Raw genomic sequence first — 21,594 nt, 5'->3', positions numbered from 1 at the left:
AGTGGGCCGAGAATCAGGGCAAACTGTCCGACCATGTCTTGATCTCAGAGGGCACTGCAAGACAGTTGCAGTGGTGACTCACGGACCGTGATTGGGTCAGTGGCAGATCCCTCTCCCTACCCCACCAGAGCACGTAGTGGTGACGGATGCGTCCCTCCTGGGATGGGGGGGCCACATGGGAGAGCGGAGATCAGAGGCCTCTGGTCTCCGGCGGAGTCCCGGCTCCATATCAACCTATTGGAGCTGCGGGTGATCCGACTTGCACTGAAGGCATTCCTTCCCTCTGTTCAGGGGAGTGTAGTGCGGGTGTTCACAGACAACACCACCGCCATGTGGTATTGCAACAAACAGGGCGGGGTGGGGTCGTGGACCCTTTGTCAGGAGGCTCTGCGCGTCTGGACATGGCTGGAACATCAGGGCATCACCCTGGTGGTTCAACACCTGGCGGGCTCTCTGAACGCCAGAGCGGACGAACTCAGCCGCCGGTGCATGATGGATCACGAATGGCGTCTGAACTCGGACGTGGCGCAAGGACTCTTTCCGCAGTGGGGAGAGCCTTGGTTAGATCTATTCGCCACCGAAGAGAACGCGCAATGTCATCAGTTCTGTGCGTTGGAATTTCCAAGGCGGCACTGGCTCGGAGACGCTTTTCGTCGTGAGTTGAGTTCCGGTCTGTTGTACGCCTTTCCGCCTATACCACTTCTGCCCAGAGTGCTGAAGAAGATCAGGCGCGACCAGGCCCAAGTCATCCTTGTGGCTCCGGATTGGGCACAAAGATACTGGTATCCCGAGCTACTCAGTCTATCGATCGATCCCCCGATTCGACTGCCTCTTCAGGAGGACCTTCTGTCGCAGCAGCAGGGGACGGTCCTCCACCCGAACATGTCCAGCCTCCACCTCCATGCATGGCGACGGTTGATGCCATTTGACTTGCCTCCTGAAGTCTGTAATGTCATTCTGGCAGCCAGGCGTCCCTCCACAAAATCGGTATACGCCTGCAGGTGGAACAAATTTGTGGCATGGGGCACAGCAAAGGCTGTGGATCCCCTTTCCGCCCCTCTTTCTGAGGTTCTCCTCTTTCTTCTTTCCCTGGCCCAGCAGGGCTCTGCTCTGGGCACCCTCAAGGGATACCTTTCGGCTATTTCTGCTTTCTTACGGCTTCCTGATCAGCCTTCTCTTTGTAAATCCCCTGTTGGTTCTCGATTCTTTAAGGGCATTACTCACATGTTTCCTCCTGTCCCTTTCGTAATGCCTCAGTGGGATTTGAACCTCGTTTTGACCTATCTGATGTGCGCTCCCTTTGAGCCACTTCATAATTGTCCCCTTCGTCTTCTGACTCTTAAGACTGCTTTCCTGGTTGCCATCACCTCTGCTAGAAGGGTGAGTGAGCTCCAGGCTCTTTCTTCTAAGCCTCCTTTCCGTCCATCCGGACAAGGTTGTTCTCAGGACTCGTCCTTCCTTTCTCCCTAAGGTGGTAACTGCTTTTCACATCGGCCAATCTGTTACAGTGCCCACCTTCTTTCCGCCACCGCATCCCTCAAAAGAGGAAGAGAGGCTCCACTGTCTGGACCCAAAACGGGTGCTGTCCTTCTATCTGGACCGCACAAAACAGTTCCGGGTGGACGACCAACTCTTTGTTGGCTACGTGGGCGCTAAAAAGGGGCGGGCGGTGCACAAGCGAACCATCTCTCGGTGGGTCGTTTTGTGCATGAAGGCCTGTTATTCCTTAGCTAAGAAGGAACCTCCTGTGGGGCTGAGGGCCCATTCCACTCGGGCCACAGCGGCGACTACTGTCCTGGGACGGGGAGTCCCTTTGCAGGACATTTGTCAGGCAGCAACGTGGGCCTCGCTGCACACGTTTGCCAAACATTATTGCCTGGACAGCCAAGTCCGGAGAGACGGCTTCTGTGGCCGTTCCGTTCTCCAGGTTCGCAGACCCACCACCGGGGTTGGTATTGCTAGGGTATCTATTCTAAGGTGAGGAATCTAACTAACGTGTTTCTTTCAGATGAACCAGTTACTTACCTTCGGTAACGATATATCTGTAAGAAACATTAATTAGTTAAGATTCCTCACCGCCTCACCCATCCTCACCATTCTGTGAACCGATATCTAGGGTTAAGGTAATCCCTTTCAGCGCCCTAGATTCTTGGCACCAGTGTCGGTCTCTTGCATGGCTCTGCATTCCTGGCGCGGAAAGCTATGTACAAGAACTGACGTCAGCGCGCGAGGGCGGCGTCTAAGTACTCCGACGATGTTATCCCGGCGATCACGACGCCGACGACGGACGCGGAGCCGCAGACGCCGCCTAGCGACGCGCAAGGGTATTGCTGACGAAAAAATCTTTCCGGATCCAGCCTGACGCCTGGGGATATTCTAAGGTGAGGAATCTAACTAACTAATGTTTCTTACAGATATATCGTTACCGAAGGTAAGTAACTTGTTCATTAGTGTCTGTCCACTGTGATCCAGGTACATGTTTCAGAAAACATCATCTGTTTCCAGTAGTTCTTGTGCTGGTTTCTCTATTCTTTCTGTTTTCAAGATCATATTTTGACATTGTTTATGTATGCCTCTTTTAGCTTACCTGTACAAGTAAAATAAAATTATATTTTACGTGAGTTGAATTAAGCTATTACAATATATAAATGTCACAGTAACAACAAATTTACACCTTCATGATGCTTGCCTATTTTCGTAGCTTTTTAGCCATTCATCCCCTTGATGTCTCATACTTTTGTTGGTTTACTTGCTTAAGTTACTTTACTACTCTATGCCACTCCACTCCACACCCACTCTGTCAATGCGCTCCACTCTGTTACTCCACCCTACGTTACTCCACCCTGTTGTATTCCACTCTACGTAACTCTAGGTTATGCCATTCTTCTCTACAACACTCCACTGTATGCCACTCCACACTACTCTACTACTCTCCACATCTCTCTATTACAAGTCACCCCACTCCGTGCCACTCCACTCCGCACGACTCTGCTTAATGCTGCTCCACTCCATGCCACTCTACGGTACCCCTCTTCACACAATTCCACAGTACTCTACAGAACTCCACTCTACACCACTCCATTGTATGTCACTCTAATCTTTGCCACTCTACGCCATTCCACTCTGTCTACTCCAGTCTACTCTGTGACTCTCCTCTGTCACTTCACTCTATTCTACTCCAGTCTACTCTACTCCATTCAATGCCACTCTGTCACTCTACTCTACTTCACTCAATTCTAAGCCACTCAATGGCACTCTACTTTACACCGTGCACGCCACTCTATGCCAGTTTATTCTATGCCACGCCACTTTACTCCACTCCACTCTATTCCATGCCACTTTACTCTAATCCACTCTATTCTATTCCACTCCACTCCAGTCTAAACCACTCTACATCACTCTATGCCACTTCTCTCCCCTACTCTACACAACTCTATGCTATTCCTTTCTGTCTTTCGCCACTCCCCTCTATGCCACTCTGCTCCATTCTACGCCACTCCACACCCATTACACATCTGTACACAACTCTGTGCCACTCCACTGTATGTCACTCTACTCACCTCGACATCGCTATGCGATTGTACGTCACTCCACTCTATGCCACTCTCCTCTATGACACACAACTTTTAGCCATGCTGAAGAGCAGACAAGCTGCTGTAAAACTTGGCTAAACGACACTTGCAAGGCAGTTAGCTCTTGAATAGGTGAAACCTATTGGCTTTGTCAATCCTTGTTCTTTATGCTATTTTACAGTTTTTTCCATTAATGATATATTTTTATATATTTATATGATATATATATTTGTTTTTACACAGTGCTAGCTTCAGTCTGTTTTTCCCCCTGTTTGTTCAGCCCTGTGATTTTATGAAGTGGTGCTCTCCCCCTGCAGGTCTGAATACTCCCACTCAATTGAGGCACAGTATCATTGACAACTTGGAGGAGCATAAGGAGTCCTGGCCACCTGCCTGCCCACCATTGGAACCAGCCAGGTAACTGAAAGCCAAGCGTCTCAGCATGTTGATTGGGGCAGGCACCCCTGCCATATTCTTTAATTTTATTTATAATATTCTGTCATGTTTATATTGCACACTCAATATGCCAAAAGGTAGAAAGTTTGGTAGATTGTGAACATAGATTGCAGGGAATGGATGGGGGAAGAGACATAGATGAGTAAAACAGAAATACTGAGAGGAGCAGAGGCAATCTAACAAAAGTCTTAAGGTTGTTGAATGTTGACTCTCTCCCGACATAAAAGCAAATTTGGCTCCCTGCATATGTCCAGCGCACTGATGTCATTAGCATGAATCATTTGATTCCACTCAGGGTGACTGTAGAGTGCATGCGCCAGTATTGCGTGAGAGCATGCTTTGTGGGCAGGAGGTCACTGCAGCTTGGGCAGTGCCAGAGCACCACAGCTAATGTTCATGTCCTTTCTTGTGTGTGTTTCTATCCAATCCTTTGCTTTCTTTAACTCTTTCTTTTATGTTCCTTCATTCTTGCTTACTTCCCTTTCTCATTTGCTTACACCCATCTGTAGTTCTCCAGTGGCAAATTTAAGGCAAAAGCGCTCTTTAGGTATAATTAACAGAGAATTACAGAGGGTGGTGGCTTGCTTCGGGCGGACACTGAGTATGAGCAAGTATTTGGGCAGATGGAGTTTGGGATTGACTAGGATCCCAAGATTGGGTATCAAAATGATTGCAAAAAGTTGGGTCAGCTGGACACTAAATTTCTTAACCGGCATCAAGCATGTATAGCAAGGAAGAGGGGCCTGCTCACAGTATGCAGGCCCTCTGCAGAAAGCCAAGCGTATGATTTGTACAGGGAACCAGAAGGAAATCTATGCACTCCAGTGGTTTCTCCAAGGCGCACACGATGCAAGACAAGTATTTCTGCACTCCAAAGATGGCAAATGCCGACGGCAAAGCCAAAGAGGCAGGTGGATAAGTGCATACCCTTCAAGGAAGTACCCTGTTGTATGCTAGAGAACTGCCTTCACAGACTCCCCTGCCCCGCTCTCTCTGTACGACTGTTAGATTTTGTGAACCTCGCACAGTCTGGGACAAGAAAATGTCTATCCTGCGCCTTATATGCAGAGACTTGGAATCATGGGTCTTTTTGCCTCTAAATGTGACGGGGTGGGGGGGGGTGACATTTTATAAAATGATAGTTCGTCCTCGGTTCTTATACATCCTCAAAAAATCACCCATTCTTTGTCGCGTATGCTTGCTTCCAGGATTCCCAGGCTTTGGTAACCTTCTTTATCTGCGTGGGTAAAGTACCCCGGGTCTGAGTGTGCGCTGCCGGCATTCATTGGGAAGTCTGGAACCTCCGGATCTTTGCCCCCATCAGTGGGTATTAGAAATTATACCAATAGGGGACTGGCTGTTTCGGTATCACCAAGACTCCACCTGGAGTCGGCCACTCTTGAGAGACTTAGAATGTTTAATTTATTGCAGGTGGGGCCCGCTCCCGCACTCACTTCCCAATGTTAATAGGCTTCCTTTCCTCAGCTGGTGTGCAGCATGCAATCATATGGAATGGTCAGGCAGACTTGCTGCACAAAAGTCCCTTTGGGCAGGGAACTGTCTGAAGCGGGTCACACGGCTGGAGGGCTTACGACAGTGCGACCTTATAGTCATCTCCCGCCTTAGTGACGTATTGGACCATGATCATATTCATACCTTCGAACACCTTTTAGTGGAGTTTGAACTCCCAACTCTCAATTTGTTTGGTACCTTCAGTTGCATCACAGCCTAGACACATCGAGACGCTCTACGTGAAGTGCCGGAGTATTACCCCCTTGAAGCCAAACTGACTATGGAGACACTGGGCAGAAAGGGCACACCAAGATTGCACCGGTCCCTTCTGTTTCACGGCCCTGATCTTCTCAATGGCTTGCGAGACGCCTGGGAATGAGAGGTCGGGGAGATGGGAGATCACGAATGGCAGGAGACCCAGATGGCAGCCCGGATACTGACCATCCCCTCGAACCTGAAACAAACTCAATTCAACTACTTTCATAGAATCTACTATAGTCCGAATAGACTATGGAAAATGGGAAGGGCTCGCAACTCAGAGTGCACGAGGTGATATTCCACATACGGGTCATATATCAGATGAGCTGGGCTTGCTCAGTTCTAGAGCGTCACTGGCGAGGGATTTATGCCTGCCTTGCAGATGTTTGCGGTTCCTAGTAGTCATGGATCCTAAGATAGCCCTACTTGGAATAATGGAGGATTGGTTGAAGACTAGGGCCCATTGAATCTAGGCGGTATGGGCTTTTTGGTAGCTAGGAGGGACATTGGCGGCAGGCGGAACCGCCGTCTCTGCAGGAATGGTCGAGAGGCATAAACTACTGTGCAAGGGCTGCAGAGTTAGTCTACAAATGGAGGGCATGTGAACGTAAATATGATAGTGTGGGGGGCGTGGACCTCGTGACAATGGCACATGGGATAGAGGCTTTGACCACATCTCTTAACGTATCTTCACCTACGCATGCTCTATGTACTACCTACTTTGCATGCACGAAAATCTGTAAAGTCTGCTGTGTTTGGTGCTACATCTTATGGTCCTTTTCCACTGTGTTTATACCATGCCCTAAAGTTATATAAAAATAGAGATATCTAAACTGAGCAGAATTCTGGCAAATACCCCTGCACACAACAATACCCCCACATGCTCTGAATGTGTATTTTACCTGTGAAATTTGAAGACCGAAGTTGTCTCACAGTTTTAAGTCTTTAAGCATTAGAAATGCACTCTTTAACAAAGTGCTTTCATGTAATGTTTTGACAAACAAAAAATGTTGTGGGGTTGAGGCGGGTCCAGTTGAGATTAGATGGCAGAAACAGACTGTGATGAGGAGGGAGGAAGAGAGGTGAGAACATGTCAATGGGACAGAACTGGGCGGCACACTGTACAGCTGGCTTCTACGTGTATACATTACTGGTATTTCTAATTGTATGCAGAGGGACACAGTGGTTTGCCCTTTGTCACCTGATTATTTGGTTATGTGCTGTGATTAGAATCCAGTGCTCCGGGTTCAAAAGTCAGCAACTCGGCTACTAGACCAGTGCTCCCGCTTCGTATCGCAGCCTCCCGTAGGCCCACAGGAGATGCCTTCTTGTGTGCGTTGCTGCTTCTAGACCAGTGCTCCCGCTTCATATCGCAGCCTCCCGTAGGCCCACAGGAGATGCCTTCTTGTGTGCGTTGCTGCTACTAGACTAGTGCTCCCGCTTCATATCGCAGCCTCCCGTAGGCCCACAGGAGATGCCTTCTTGTGTGCGTTGCTGCTACTAAACTAGTGCTCCCGCTTCATATCGCAGCCTCCCGTAGGCCCACAGGAGATGCCTTCTTGTGTGCGTTGCTGCTACTAGACCAGTGCTCCCGTTTCATATCGCAGCCTCCCGTAGGCCCACAGGAGATGCCTTCTTGTGTGCGTTGCTGCTACTAGACCAGTGCTCCCGCTTCATATCGCAGCCTCCCGTAGGCCCACAGGAGATGCCTTCTTGTGTGCGTTGCTGCTACTAGACCAGTGCTACCGCTTCATATCGCAGCCTCCCGTAGGCCCACAGGAGATGACTTCTTGTGTGCGTTGCTGCTACTAGACCAGTGCTACCGCTTCATATCGCAGCCTCCCGTAGGCCCACAGGAGATGACTTCTTGTGTGCGTTGCTGCTACTAGACCAGTGCTCCCGCTTCATATCGCAGCCTCCCGTAGGCCCACAGGTGATGCCTTCTTGTGTGCGTTGCTGCTACTAGACCAGTGCTCCCACTTCATATCGCAGCCTCCCGTAGGCCCACAGGAGATGCCTTCTTGTGTGCGTTGCTGCTACTAGACCAGTGCTCCCGCTTCATATCGCAGCCTCCCGTAGGCCCACAGAAGATGCCTTCTTGTGTATGCTTGTGTGCGTTGCTGCTACAAGAGCAATTAAAGTCCTGAATGGGAATTGCAGTGTATTAACGTGACCGACATCTCCTAGTTATGCTGCAAAGAGACCAGGTGGCAACTGGCTGCGTGGCACTGTGATTAGTGCCAGTATTTCTTTCCTTGAAGAGTGGGTATTCCCACATGTCCTCCTTTTGTGGTAATTATCCCCTTCTTGGACTCAACGACGAAGGAAAGACCTGGGGTTGTGGTAATGAGGCGAGTTATGGTGAAACTGAAGCAGCTTGAAGGGAGTTTCATTCCTATACCTGTGCTGCTGTGGTTGACCTTAATATCTCTGCAGTGTTCCTAATCTGTGTATGTAGGACTTTACCTTCATGTTTAATTTGCGTCATAAGGGCGGTCTTATTGTAGGGTCTGTGTTTTTTAACGAAACATCAGCAGAGGGGAACAATGGTCTCGGCGTCAATAGTTGGGGCGCGCACTCTGCTAAATGTTTGAGGACTAACATAGAGGTCACGGGTCAAGGCTGCAGTGGTTTATCGCTCAATGAGTGGGTCACGATCTGAACCAAATTCTTGCCACACAAGCTTCCCACTATTTCACATTTGCTAAATATTGCATTGAAAATGTAAGGCATTCAAGAGACCGGGTGATGTTTGTTCTAGTTGAATAAATAGTTACTCCAAAGACGTGCCGCCCTACCCAACATCGAGCAGTAACATACACACTCAAAAGGCAATGTTCTGGAAGCTGGTCAGTATAGGTTCTGTGTTAATGGGTCATGTGACACACGGGCGGTACCAACTTCCCCTTATATGAAAACGTAATCTCCAAGCTTGCTTATGTGCGTTCTCCCCATTATGTAATACACACTTATTATCCCTGCAATTACTGCTATGCAAACTCATAAGATGGTGATCAGGATACTGGTTTGTATGGATTCAGCCCTTATTGTCACACTACAATAAACTTCCCTCTACAGTCCATCAAATGTTGATCTGCAAAAAGATAAGGAGGCTGGTCAGTGTGAGGTCTTTGCAGGTGCGGCTCCTCCACTAGGGTGGAGGACCGTCGCCCCACTACTTTCTCGCAGTGCGAAAAGCAGAAACATAAAATGGTAGTTTTACTATTTTATGTTTCTGCTTATCGCACTGCGAGAAAGCAGAAGTGTTTGGCTGTGGGCGGGTGGGTGAGCGGGGCTGCTCTACGAGCACGGCTGGGCAGGAGAGGAGTAGTGTGCCCACTCCTGAGTGAGCACCTCTGGGGCCTCCCAAACCAGTCATGCGCACTCTGCCCTTTCTCCCTGCAGGCTGCAATGCAGAATACATGGAGAAAATGGCCTCCCCATAGGCACCTGGCTAGGTGCCGTCCCGACCAATCACACCGCTGCCATTGCAGAGTTGTGATTGGCTTAGGGGAGGGGATGAAGGCTGCCTGCTTCCTGTTCCTGCCAGAGGCAGGAGAGCAGGAGCCGAGAAAACGTGAGACCTGGCCGGCTGGCAGACAGGTACGTTTTTAAAATGTATTATCACAACCCCCCCCCGCATGACCCCCCACACGCAATTAATGCCGGCTGTGACTGGGTCTTTCTAATTTTTCATCAACATACCCTTTAGATGTATTTCTGCAGTGACTGTACTGAAGGAAAAGTCACTCACCTGTAATCCTAGTTCTCTTCCAGGGGAATCCTCATCAAAGTCATAAGCACTGAATAATCTCTCCCACGTGCGGGGATCCTAGAGCACTTTTAAAAAGTATACATATATAAATATAACCAGGATTTGTACCATAGTACTTTATATATGTTTGCAGCCTAAAGAAGGCTAAAAATGGCCAGATTTCATTGCATTTTCATTTTTTTAGGAGCCAATTGCATAGAAATGCATCACTATAAAAAAAAGTGACCATAGAATATCTTTCACAGACCTTTTTAATAGGAAAAAGAAAGGGAATATAAGACATTATTAGCCAATAGGCTGTAATGCAAAGCACAGAACAGAAAACAGGCAATGTGCCTTTAAGAACCTAAGAGTACCCCCTGTATCCCACTATACCTCACAGGCGACAGTTAGGGTACGTCAGGTAATTTTCACAGAAGTTAGGAATCCTGGGTGAGGCAATTGTTGAGAGCTGTAATAGTTTCTACCTGGAAAGGTGGGAGGGTTGCTTATGACTTTGATAAGAATTCCACCAAGAAGAGACCTAGGATTACAGGTAAGTAACTTTACTTGCTCTTCCAGGGGATCCTCGTCAATAGTCTTGAGCACAGACAGAATAACAATGCCATCCCTCAAAAAGGCGGACATGAAATAGAAACAGCTCGAACTATGACCCGAAAAGTGTCCTTAAAAAAGCCTGCCCTACTTGAGTATCTGCTCTGGAGTCTGAATCTAGACAGTAGTGTCTAGTAAATCTATGAACAGATCTCTAAGTAGCTTTCTTACAAATCTCTGAAATGGGAACATTCCAAAGAGATTGTTTTTATGTTGATGGAGGTGGTCATACTGTCGATGGAGGTGTCCTTGACGTCGACTGTGTTCTCATCAGCCACCGTCTGGTTCTTTCACCGTTGAGTGTCTCGACTTTGTACCTGATGACGGTGAGCAAGAAGGTGTGTCTGGTCTTCAACGCTATACTCCTTGACGTCAAACACGAGCGATGTCTCTTCCTCTGATGTCTCTTCTCCTTAGATATGCCTCTCTGGGAGTCCCTGGAGTGAGAAGAAGCTCTAGTAGAGCACTGACCTTCTCTGTGGCTTCTAGAATATTTGCCAGCATCTTCTTCCTTCCTCTGCTGCATTCTATGTTATCTGGTTTTCTGTCCGTCCTTCAAAGTTCTTCTGGAGAAGGACTGAAAATAAGTACAGGAATAAAGGGATTTGATCTTCTGGAAGGCACATTTTCTGTCAGAAAAAGGTGTCAAACTGTCTTAAATGGCAAAAGATATCAAGTGAAAACTCTAAAAAGAAGGTTTGGAAAGATTTCCAAAAGATGTTTGCCAAAAAAGGCAGCACTCAGTGCCCTAAGATCACCATTTTATAGTGACGTATGTCTGTGCAATTGACTTCTTTTTTAAATGAAAATTCATTCAAATCTGGCCATTTTTAGCCTTCTTTAGGCTGCAAACTTGGTACAAGTACTGTGGTACAAATTCTGGTTATACATATATGTATACTTTTTAAAAGTGCTCCAGGATCCCCGAACATGGGTGGGACTATTCAGTGCTTATTACTATTTATGAGGATCCCCTGGAAAAGAACACCTCTTCCACTATTGTGGCTGAAGGAGGCCATTCTAAGGCCCCCCACCCACCCAATGCCAACAGCTTGTTTTCTGTCCTTATAGAGGGAGTATGTCTTTTACTCAGTGGAGATTAAAGTGTTGAGGAATGCAATTCACGACTAGCGGCAGATAGGGCTGAAGTTCTTGCAGCAGGAACTGTTTGAGCATAGAAATACTCTATAGGAGAAGGTATGCATAAAGTGACAATTGTATTGGTAAAGGACCGGGTTTAGCCTCCCTGTGGACCACCACACGCCATCAAATGTGATGTATGATATTTACAAACCCTGTCCTCTGTTATTCTGAGTAGTATCATACATCACTATGTATATAACTTGGTGCAGTTATTCATAGCCTGTGGCCCAGGGACCTATGGGGGTCCCAATCAGGGGGTCTGTGACTGCTTAGAAAATCAAATAACATTATCCGATTAATAAAGTGTATGTAAATAAAGAAGCGACATTTAACATTGACAATTTTAAAACTTTCTGTAGGCATGAAAGAATTTGAAATTGGTAGTTAAAAATTAGGTTTTTATACTCAGATTGATTTGTGGGAGCAGTGCAAGTGCTTCAAACACTTTAAAGTATGGTCAATGAGTGGAATTTAGACAAGCTCCAACCTTCCGATTAAAGTTAAAATGTAATTATTTTAAATATTTGTTTGTGAGTTACATAAAATATTTCATCATTTGTGTATTTGTCGATGAATGTCTGCGTCTGTATTTTTGTGTGTATTGTTTTGTAGTTCAAATCATCAAACTGGTAGGCCAGGGTCCTCAGCTTCCAGTAATGACTCAGTGGGGGTCCCCAGATTCCCATAATTATTCAGTGGAGATCCCCAGGTACCAGTAATGATTAAGTGGGGGGTCTACACAAGTCAAAAGGCAAGAACCACTGGCCTAGCTGTTGCCTTAACACGGATACTCGCCCTCCCTCCCCCAACATTCAAGCCTGTTCACTTGTTCATTCACTTTACTCTTGTTCTGAATTGCACTTTGCGCCATGCAAACTTCTTTATGTACATAAACATAATTACTCACTTCTACTGTACCCAACAACGCAACAAAGGGTATATTATATGCAAGGACCAGATGCTGTTTATTCAATGGTGCATGTACACTTAACTCATTATCTGCTTTTCTTACTCACTGTGTATTTAAACATCGTTGGCAACCGCTGTTATGGATCATAACTATACTACGCAAAAAGGTTTAATAAACATTATTTAAAAAAAGGGACCGGATTCATCTTGAAAGGCATGTTCTAAAATTTGTAAGACCCAAAACGTCACATCCAAAGGCCTTGCTTGCAAAGGACAGCTTGGATATTGTTGCTGTTATTAAGGCAGGGTTCAGTGTACGTCCAGATTAGGATCAAGCCCACCAGGTATCTCTCATTCTGGAGGCTTGAGTATATTCGAGCGGTAGGTAGAATCTCTTTATATAAAACATTCAAGCAACACAGGGAAAGTGAGGGGGTGAAGAGATAAAGGCTCTTGAGGTTGCCTCATCTTAGTGAGAGACAAGGGCAGCTATAGTTAGATTCAAGTGATATAGATCCTGTCTGCTCCTATAGAGGCGCATGATCGCCGAGCTGGAGGGTATGTCCTGGTCAAAGGCTTCTTTTGACTGCCTGCAGGTAAGACTTTTCTTGGATTGACCCTGTTAACCGTGTCTTATATTCTCTTGCAGTGTGACAGAGATTCAAGGGTTCTTCAACAGTAACAACGTGGATTACCTGGCCTTGATTTTCGAGGATGAGAGATCTTACGTGGGCAGAGAGGTGAGACCGTAGATGCTGAATAGTAAAAATGTCCACTCAGACTGTCGCGGGCCACAGGTCCTGAGATCCCCAGTCCTGGAGCTCATTGGGCGTGTCTAGGGTCACGGCTGATTCAAAGCTTCATTCTGCTTGTTTCATGGGGTTTATCACAGGAGCTGCCATTCTCTTTGGCCAACAACGTAAGTACTGGCAGAAAAATCCCCAGGCTAGCGCGTCTGATTTTCTGCCATATAAACTCTTGATGGTGGATGGTGTTGCTGTGTGTGTATATTAGGAAAATATTAAGAATTGATATCCTGCAGGGCCTTCCTCTAGCACACACAGATATAACCATGATGCAGGCAATTGTTTTAGTGCTTGCTAGGAAAGAGTACCCAGGATACAATACCTCCCTATTACAGGTGCATCTGAGATCCCTCTGTGAATGCACGTCTTCATGACTCGGATGCCCTAACAAAACCTTTGGAATTCCTGTGTCCACTCTCCTGCTTGTGACACATGTACACTAACACATCCGCCGTATTTGAGCCCTACATACATGTTGCTCTTCATGATAAACACAGACAATGATAACACTGTACACGCCACGCTCCTCCCACCGATGTGCCAGTACAGCCCCTTTTTCGTCATCTATCCATCTTTTCAGCAAGGGTCGATTGAACAGAAAGGCAAGTTTTCATATAATCCAGTGCAGGATTAGGTATAGTGCCTAATCAGGTGATGCTGTGTTGAAAAGTTGCATTTAATTTCCCTTGGTTCTTTGTTGTATGTGTTTTGTATGCTGGTGAGCGCTGTTAGTTAAGTCTTTCTATGCCCCACTGTCAATACAAAATTGTAGTCTAGCTCCTGTGTTTGTGGGATGTATCCGTTTTTAGTGTTCAAAATCCGATCACCCTATCTGAAATGTGTACATAAACCAAGCCCCAGTTCTCCCTCTCTGAAAGCTGCTCCTGGAGACAAATTTCCATAGAACCACTCCTCTCTGTGATCCGCTATATACATGGTTCTCATCCATGCCCCAAAGGTACATAGACACAACCTACCCCTGAGCTCCTCTTTACATAATGCTTTATGTGACTAGGATACACTAATACAGATATCTCTAAATGTGCTGTCTCTATTCAAACTTTACTATCATAACTGTCCGACATCCCTTTAAATGTAGCTTCTCGCCAGAGGGGTACATCAACAAGCCTGCGGCTGAGATCTTTACATAAATGGTGCATTTCATTCAATCCAGCCCTGACTGCCTTCCTTGGAGCTCTGCTCCGTTTTGGCTTTTTTCAGGAGGTTTTTCTTTTACTCCCCTCTAGTGCTTGCGATCTCATTAATCAGAGTGAAAAGCTAGGCACAGCTCCTCCAGACTGGGCATACAGTACCAACCTTGTAGCCGGTGGTATGCCATGAGAATACAATTTCACTGGTTCTTCAAAGGGGGGTGAAGTCGGATTTGGCTGCTGGGAGACGGGGTATGCAATCATAGTGACAAACAGCAGAACTCCCAGTGATTACTAGCAGGTAATTGAGGCATTTCTCCTACGTACCTCCACCTTGTCAGAGTAACAACATCTATGGAGGAATACTAAAGTAATAACGTTCACACTTTTTCATAGGTCAAAAAAGTATTGCAGGTAAATAGCATACCACTGCCCCTTTCCCATAGCCATCCAAGTCCACGGAAATGGACAAAATAGGCATATGGAGAGGGAAGAAGTTGCCGAACTCAAATTTCTGTTGCACATTCAACCTTTTGGTCTTTGCCCAGCACGAATGAGGAAAAAGGGAGTTTTACAGTTCTCTCTTTAATGGTAGATGTGCAAAATTAAAAACTGGGATTGGAGAAAAGGGGTTATTGGGAAGGCAGTGGGAGGTCACAGTGGGATCTGTGGTAGATGTGGAATTTGCATTGCCATGTTTAGGACACTGTGATAAGGTACTTGACATGTCAATGTGTTTGCCCCTTTCTGTTCTGCATTGCCGCATCAGTCTGTTGTGTGACGTCAGGTACATGCTGGTGTACGTGAGGATTTGGATGGTGGTGGTTTGTTTGGCAGACTGAGCGGAGGATGCAGGATGGTATGGGGCTTCCTAATATATATATATATACATATATATATATATACATATATATATATATATATATATATATATATATATATATATCTCTTGAATGAATATCAATCATTACTTTGCCTCCATTGTGGGTTGTACATATATTGGCACCAGGGATGGCTGGAGCCAGGATTTTAATTGGGATGAAAAAACTGGGGGGGGGGGGGGGGTCTCTCAAAGAGGCGACTTAGAGACACTTAAGCTAAAAATGTGTGCTTACCTTGTTGTGCTGCCTGATGGTATTTTGCTGCTTCTGTCATTGCATCCAGATATATACAGTGGCCGCTCCTCCGCTAAGGCATAGGAGCATCTCCCACTGCTTTTTAACTTGATGTTACTATCATTTTATTTGTTCCTGCTGCGGCGTCTTGTAGGGGCGGGGCAGATATGCACACAGAGCAGGGGGGAGGAGTGGTGGGCACTCTGTGAGTGCCCAATAACTCATTGGCCGGCCCTCTTGGACCGGCCAAACAGTCATGCGTACTTTGCATGTTCTCCACCCAGGCTGTAATGCAGCCTGGGTGGAGGACATGCCCAGCCTCCCATTCCCTGGCAGAGCACCGAACTATGGCGCTCAGACCAATCACAACGCTGCATTGCAGAGTTGTAATTAGCTATGGGGAGTCTGGGAGCCCGGGTACTTCCTGCTTGCACAGAAAAAGCCAGGAATAGGACGGAGGAGAGGTGGCCGCCGGCAGGTAAGTGATTTTTTTTTATAACAGGCCCCTAACCCCCCTAACTGCCCCACTGCCACTTCTCGGGCCCAGCCACCACTGGATACAACAAGTAGCATTGCACATACAACAAGCCAGGACTATTGGCTTTGGTAATGGTTGTTAGTTGCATATGATAAATAAGCAACAACTAAGGCTTCCTTATATACAGTATTGAAAATGATTCAGTTCTAAAATGATGAGACTGCGAAAGAACTATACCGAGTCTCTGAAGATGCATCAAAGGCATTGAAGGGTGGTACCGCTGCAGAATTAAGATTTATTTTTTTCATCCAGAGGGCGAGGGCAAAACTGGAGAGCCCAATGGGACCCGTCTCAGCAGCTGTTTTTCAGAACTGCCAATGCTGAGCACCGGCAGGAGCCGTCCCACTTAAAGCCCTGGCTGGAACGTCTTTCTAGAAAGCCCCGACCATATTCTACCAAGCGTCGTTCTTGGAGGCTCCGATTATTTTCTACGTTGTTGGATCTGACAAGCACAGCAGGTGTTAAAGGATCGAAGAAAATGTCGTCCAGCTGGAAGCAGCTTTATTTGCTGAAGCGGTGTTTAGATGGCAGTTAGCGTGCTGCAGTCCTTGTGACAATTTAAAATTATTCATGCCTATGTCTGCGCGTGAAGCTGCTGTGTGCTTAAGGTAATTCCAATTCTATTCTTAGTGTGCGGCACAGCAAATTAATTGGTTGCGCGTTGGTGCGCCAGCTTGCAGGGAACCCGGTTATTGTACTCACCTCATCTCCTTTAGATCGGATCTATGCTGCTGGGCACTCCAGTGAAGAATAACTCACCTGGTCACTGGGCTCGTCGGACCACGTTTCATTTGTGATTTTGTTTTCTGGTCTCGTTGGTGCTGGAGTGGCCAGCAGTGGCGGTTGGCAAAAAGGGTGGAGCGAAAATATTTCCAGTTTTTTTATATAGTGTTAATCCCACCCAAAGGTATCGGAACACTTTACATGAGCACCAGTTACATTACAGAAGGACACATTCATTTTTCAGGCACGTGGAGATTATTGCTCTATTGTAAAGCGCTCTGACACTTCAGAGTAAAGTATGCGCTATAAAAAAACACATAAATAAATACGTGATTTGCCCAGAATCACAGGATGCTTGAGCCTCTCACCAAGACTCGAACCTGGTTTCCCAGCTTCAAGGTCGACCGCTCTGGCCATTACACCACATCCTCTCCTCATCACATATCATATACAGAAATACATATAAACAAAAAAACATTTAAAAATTAAAAAAGAAAAGATACTTACCTGAATCATCGGGATTGGCTGAAGCAGGCTGCCTCAACACTCCGAAGAACACTGAAGGCCTGTGCCTGCTCTCCAACCAAGCTGTCTTGGAGAACTTGAATTGCGCATGTCGGTTTGGCTGTAGCAAGGTAGCGGGCAAAACCGACATGCGCAATTCATACTGAAGGGGCCCCTACTCATTGCTGCCATTCAGCAGCAATGAGCACTGGCCTGCCCTGCTATGCCCTATCTGTTCAGCAGAAAGCTGGAAAATAAAATGGTAATAAATCCTTTTATTATCATTTTATAATTCAAACTTTCTGCGCGAGGGGTCCGTCGGTGCTCCTCTGCTCATATGGAGTACCCGCGGCTGGTGATTATTCTGTGATTCTGCCATGTAGGCTTCGAGTGCTAACAGCGATTTCTCGCTTATTTGGTTTGCAGTGGCGACATCTAGTGGATTTGCACAGTACAGCAGTCGCCAGCTTTTCATTAAGCGGGCTTCATCAGTGATATACACACCATCTGGCATATCAAACTAAAATATTAGTTTAGTCTGTCTCAACGGTGATATGCGCACCACTTGAAAGGTGTTGCAGCACATTTTCTGTTTTGAGTGTGTAAGTTGTGGTAGTGAGTTTTCAGGGACACACAACATTTTTTTGTGTTGGAATTTTTTATTGAGAACGAAATCACAGAGCTTGTGCATAGGTTGGGACAAAACATCACATGCAATAGGTTTCATTGAGGGGAGAGGGGAGCAATGGAGAGGATCACATTGTACACACAGTGCCGACATTCTCTGCTCCTTATGTCACTACAGGGAGCAGATATCAGTAAGCCAGCGAGCCAATGAACCAAAGACCCCTAGGGAAGGAGGGGATGAGGGCCCTGGCAACTGGCCGTGATCAGGAGGCGTGCCCCGGGGCTAGGGGGGGTGATGAGAACAATGGGTGTGGGAGGAGGACCGAGCGCTGACGGGCGTTTGAGAGGGGCTCCGTGCTGCCGTGTCAATGCTCTCCATGGCGCTCCGTCTGAGTGCGGTGCGTTCCCCATTTGTAAGTGTGGCAGTCATTGGGGGTAGCGTCAGGGTTCCGCACTGCTGAAGGGGTCTGCACACACACATGTCCGATGGAGGGGGGGGCAGAGGAAAGGAGGGAGGGTGAGGGGCGGGCAGAGGGAAGGAAGGTCCCAGAAGTGGTGAGTGAGGGAGGAAGCAAAAGAGTGGGAAGGATGGGGGGGAAAGACGAGGGGGCGTGTTTGCATCGCATTGAGTTTATTTATTTATTTATTTAGTGCATTTTTATAAAGCGAGGACATTATCCGAAGGTGTCAGAGCGCTTTACAATAGAGCTAGTTATGTTACAAGAGAAAAGTAGTACAAAATAGAACATTACAAAGAATAAAAATGAAGGGTACACAAACACAAAATCCAACACAGCACGCAGGGGTGAGGAATGTACAGGAAAAAATACAAATTTACAACGAAGAGCGAACCTCCAAGAGGGGCCTGAGAATGAATGGTACACAAACACAAAATCCAACACAGGACACAGGGGTGAGGAATGCACAGGAAAAAATACAAATTTACAGTGAAGAGCGAACTTCCAAGAGGGGTCTGAGTATAAAAGTATTAGTTCTGAAAGTGTCTTTGGAAGAGAAGAGATTTAAGTTCAGCTTTGAAGATCCCGGTAGAGGAGGTGGCACGGAGCAATGGGGGAAGTGAGTTCCAGAATCTCACCGCATTGCCTGAGAAGGATTGTGCCATCGATCTTTCCCTTTTGAAGGTGGGGGGCTCAAGCAGAAGCTTTTCCACAGTGCGAGAGGGTCGAGAGCCTCCGGACAATTTCAATTTATTTGCCAGGTAACGAGGGGAGGACGTGTGCAAGGCTTTGTGTGTGATGCAGGCAGTTTTGTAAATAGATCTTGCCTCGATCGGAAGCCATCGAAGAGAGGACAGGATAGGAGTGATGTGGTCGCTTCGTTTAGACCCTGAAATGAAGCGAGCTACTGAATGGAGGATGGATTTGAGAAGGGAGAGGTGGGATTTGGGTAGGCCCGTCAGAAGAGAATTGCAATAATCCAGTCTTGAGAAAACCAGCGATTGTACCAAGGTTTTTAAGTCTTTCTCCGAGAAGAACCAACAGATCCCCCACAGAAGGCGCAACTGGTACCGTGCGTTCTTGGCAATAGAGTTGATGTGGGAGATTAAGTTGAGTCTTTTGTCAAGAATGACACCTAGGGATTTAGCGCTGTCGACAATGATAGGTTTGTTGTTGAGCAAGTTCAGCTGATCCATCCACGATTGAACAGGAAGAGGTGAGATAGAGGTCGAAAAGAGGAGGAATTCAGTTTTGGCGGGATTTAGAATGAGTTGGTGAGCTAACATCCAGTTGTGGATGGAGTTGAGAGTAGAGTCGAGTAGAGAGAGATCGTGTGCGGAAGACACCTTGAGGTAGATTTGAGTGTCATCCGCATAAAGATGGTAATGGATCCCAGATTTGCTAAGGAGGTTCCCTAATGGTTCCAGGTAGAGATTAAACAGAGTGGGTGCCAGGATAGAACCTTGAGGGACACCTTGACCTACAGCCAATGGAGATGAAAGACTGTTCGCTATCTTAATCATTTGGGATCTGTCTGAGAGGAAAGAGACAAACCATTTAAGCACTGTGCCATCCAATCCCATTCTCTGTTGAAGAGTGTTGAGGAGGGTGCTTTGATTAAAAGTGTCGAAGGCTGCAGAGCGGTCTAGAAGAATCAGAAGACACGATTCCCCAGAGTCGAGTATATGCAACGCATCATCAATCACTTGCAGCAGGGCTGTTTCAGTGCTGCAATTTTGGATGAAGCCAGATTGGAAAACGTTGAGGAGATTATTGTCCATAATATGTAGGGAAAGTTATTTCGCAATACATTTTTCAGTCATTTTCGAAAGAAAAGGGAGATTGGTGATAGGGCGGAAGTTGTTGAGGTCGGTCGCATCAGCAGAGGTTTTTTTTAGAAGAGGAGTAACCTGTTCTGATTTAATGGCAACAGGGAGGGAGCCTTGACTGAGGAAGATATTAACTAGCCTGGTCCAGTAAGAGAGAGTATGGGTGTAGAAATCGATGGCGATGATGCTAGGGATGGGGTCAGAAGAGTGGTTGGATGGTTTGGTTTCAAGGATGCATTTGAGGAGGTCAACTTCCGAGATAACGTCAAAGTATTGCCAGGTGACTAAGGATTTCCGCTCCTCAAAGGGGTGGGGTGGGCGACTTGATCCACCAGTGCTTTGACCTTTTCATCAAAGAAAATAGTGAAATTGGCTGCTTTCTTTGTGGAGTCCTCGGGCTTAGTAGTTAGGGGAGAACAGTTTGGGTTTTTGATGAGGTCAAAAAGATTTTTGGGTATGTTTTTGGCTGAGTCAAGGAGGGATCTGAAATGTGATGCTTTTTCATGGAAGACGTGGTTGTGGTATTTGGATCTTGCTGAACGTAGCAGAGAGAGATTGAAGTTAGGAGATTGTCTCCTATGTTTCTCCAGGATTCTAAGGTTTTTCCTTTCATTGTAGAGAGCTTTATTGAACCAAGATGCTGAGGGGGTGTGTCTTTTCCTTTTGCTTTGGAGTGGAGCGACATTGTCGATTTCAACTGCTAGAACCGAGAGGCACTGAGTGGTGAGAGCATTGACATCCACGTTAGGGTCAAGTCTAGGAAGTGACCGCAAAGCAGAGTCACAAAAAGTGTCAAGATCAATGTTTTTAGGGTTGCGGAACCAGGTAGTAGCTCTTTTAGGTTGGCCGGGAGTTATAACGTGTGAAAGATGAAAACGGAAGGGAACGAGGAAGTGGTCAGACCAGTCTACATGGATGGGGGGAGCACTAGTCAGCAGGTCTGCTTTGGATATAACAAGATCCAGAATTGAGCCTTTGGAATGAGTGGTTTCCAAGCAATGTTGGAAGAGATCGTTGGCTGAGAGAAAGGTGGCAAACTTATTGGCAGCCGAGTCTTCCAAAGAGCCCCAATGGAGATTAAAGTCACCCAGGAAGATCTGTCTGTCACTTTGAGAAAATTGGTCACTGATGAATTCAGTGAGTTCCTCCACAAAGGAAGAGCAGTTACCGGGCGGGTGGTAGATGGCATGGAATCTAAAGGGTGTGCCATGATGTATTTGAAGTTCTAGGGATAGGCATTCGAATGTACGGAAAAGGGTGGTAGGGAAGGCTTTCAGTTGAAGGGAATTCCTGAAGATGATAGCGACACCGCTCCCAATTTTGTCTCATCTGTAATTTCTGAGGATAGAGTAGTCAGTGGGTACCAGAAGGTCAAACAAAGTATGAGAGGAGTCATTAAACCAGGTCTCAGTGAGGTAGAACATGTCAAGATTCTGGAGGGTGATAATGTCAGAAATTTCCAATTTGTGTTTGATTGCAGATCTGCAGTTGTGGAGCAAGCAGTGCAGCTCTGACGCAACTGTTTTGGCGATGGGGGTGTAAGGGCTGTTAAGGGAGATAGGGATAAGATTCTTGAGTGAGGGTGCCCGGTAAGAGGGAGGCTGGTAGGTTCTGACAGAGGAGA

The 21,594-nt window shown here is 46.7% G+C and overlaps 1 protein-coding gene across 1 annotated transcript in view; it reads left to right on the top strand.

Annotated features, from left to right (window-relative positions):
* Window positions 1-21,594, top strand: part of QSOX1 (quiescin sulfhydryl oxidase 1) — a 428,334-nt gene that overhangs the window by 211,028 nt on the left and 195,712 nt on the right. Inside the window, exons 4-5 of the mRNA XM_085601768.1 lie at window positions 3,890-3,989; window positions 12,869-12,959. Of these exons, the coding sequence (XP_085457894.1) occupies window positions 3,890-3,989; window positions 12,869-12,959 (191 nt within the window). The remainder of the gene's footprint in view (window positions 1-3,889; window positions 3,990-12,868; window positions 12,960-21,594) is intronic.

This window comes from Triturus cristatus, chromosome 4_2 (genome assembly GCF_964204655.1).
Source record: "Triturus cristatus chromosome 4_2, aTriCri1.1, whole genome shotgun sequence".
Lineage (NCBI taxonomy): Eukaryota > Metazoa > Chordata > Amphibia > Caudata > Salamandridae > Triturus > Triturus cristatus.
Note: the sequence above shows the minus strand (reverse complement) of the source record. Positions and strands in the feature narration are given on the sequence as shown.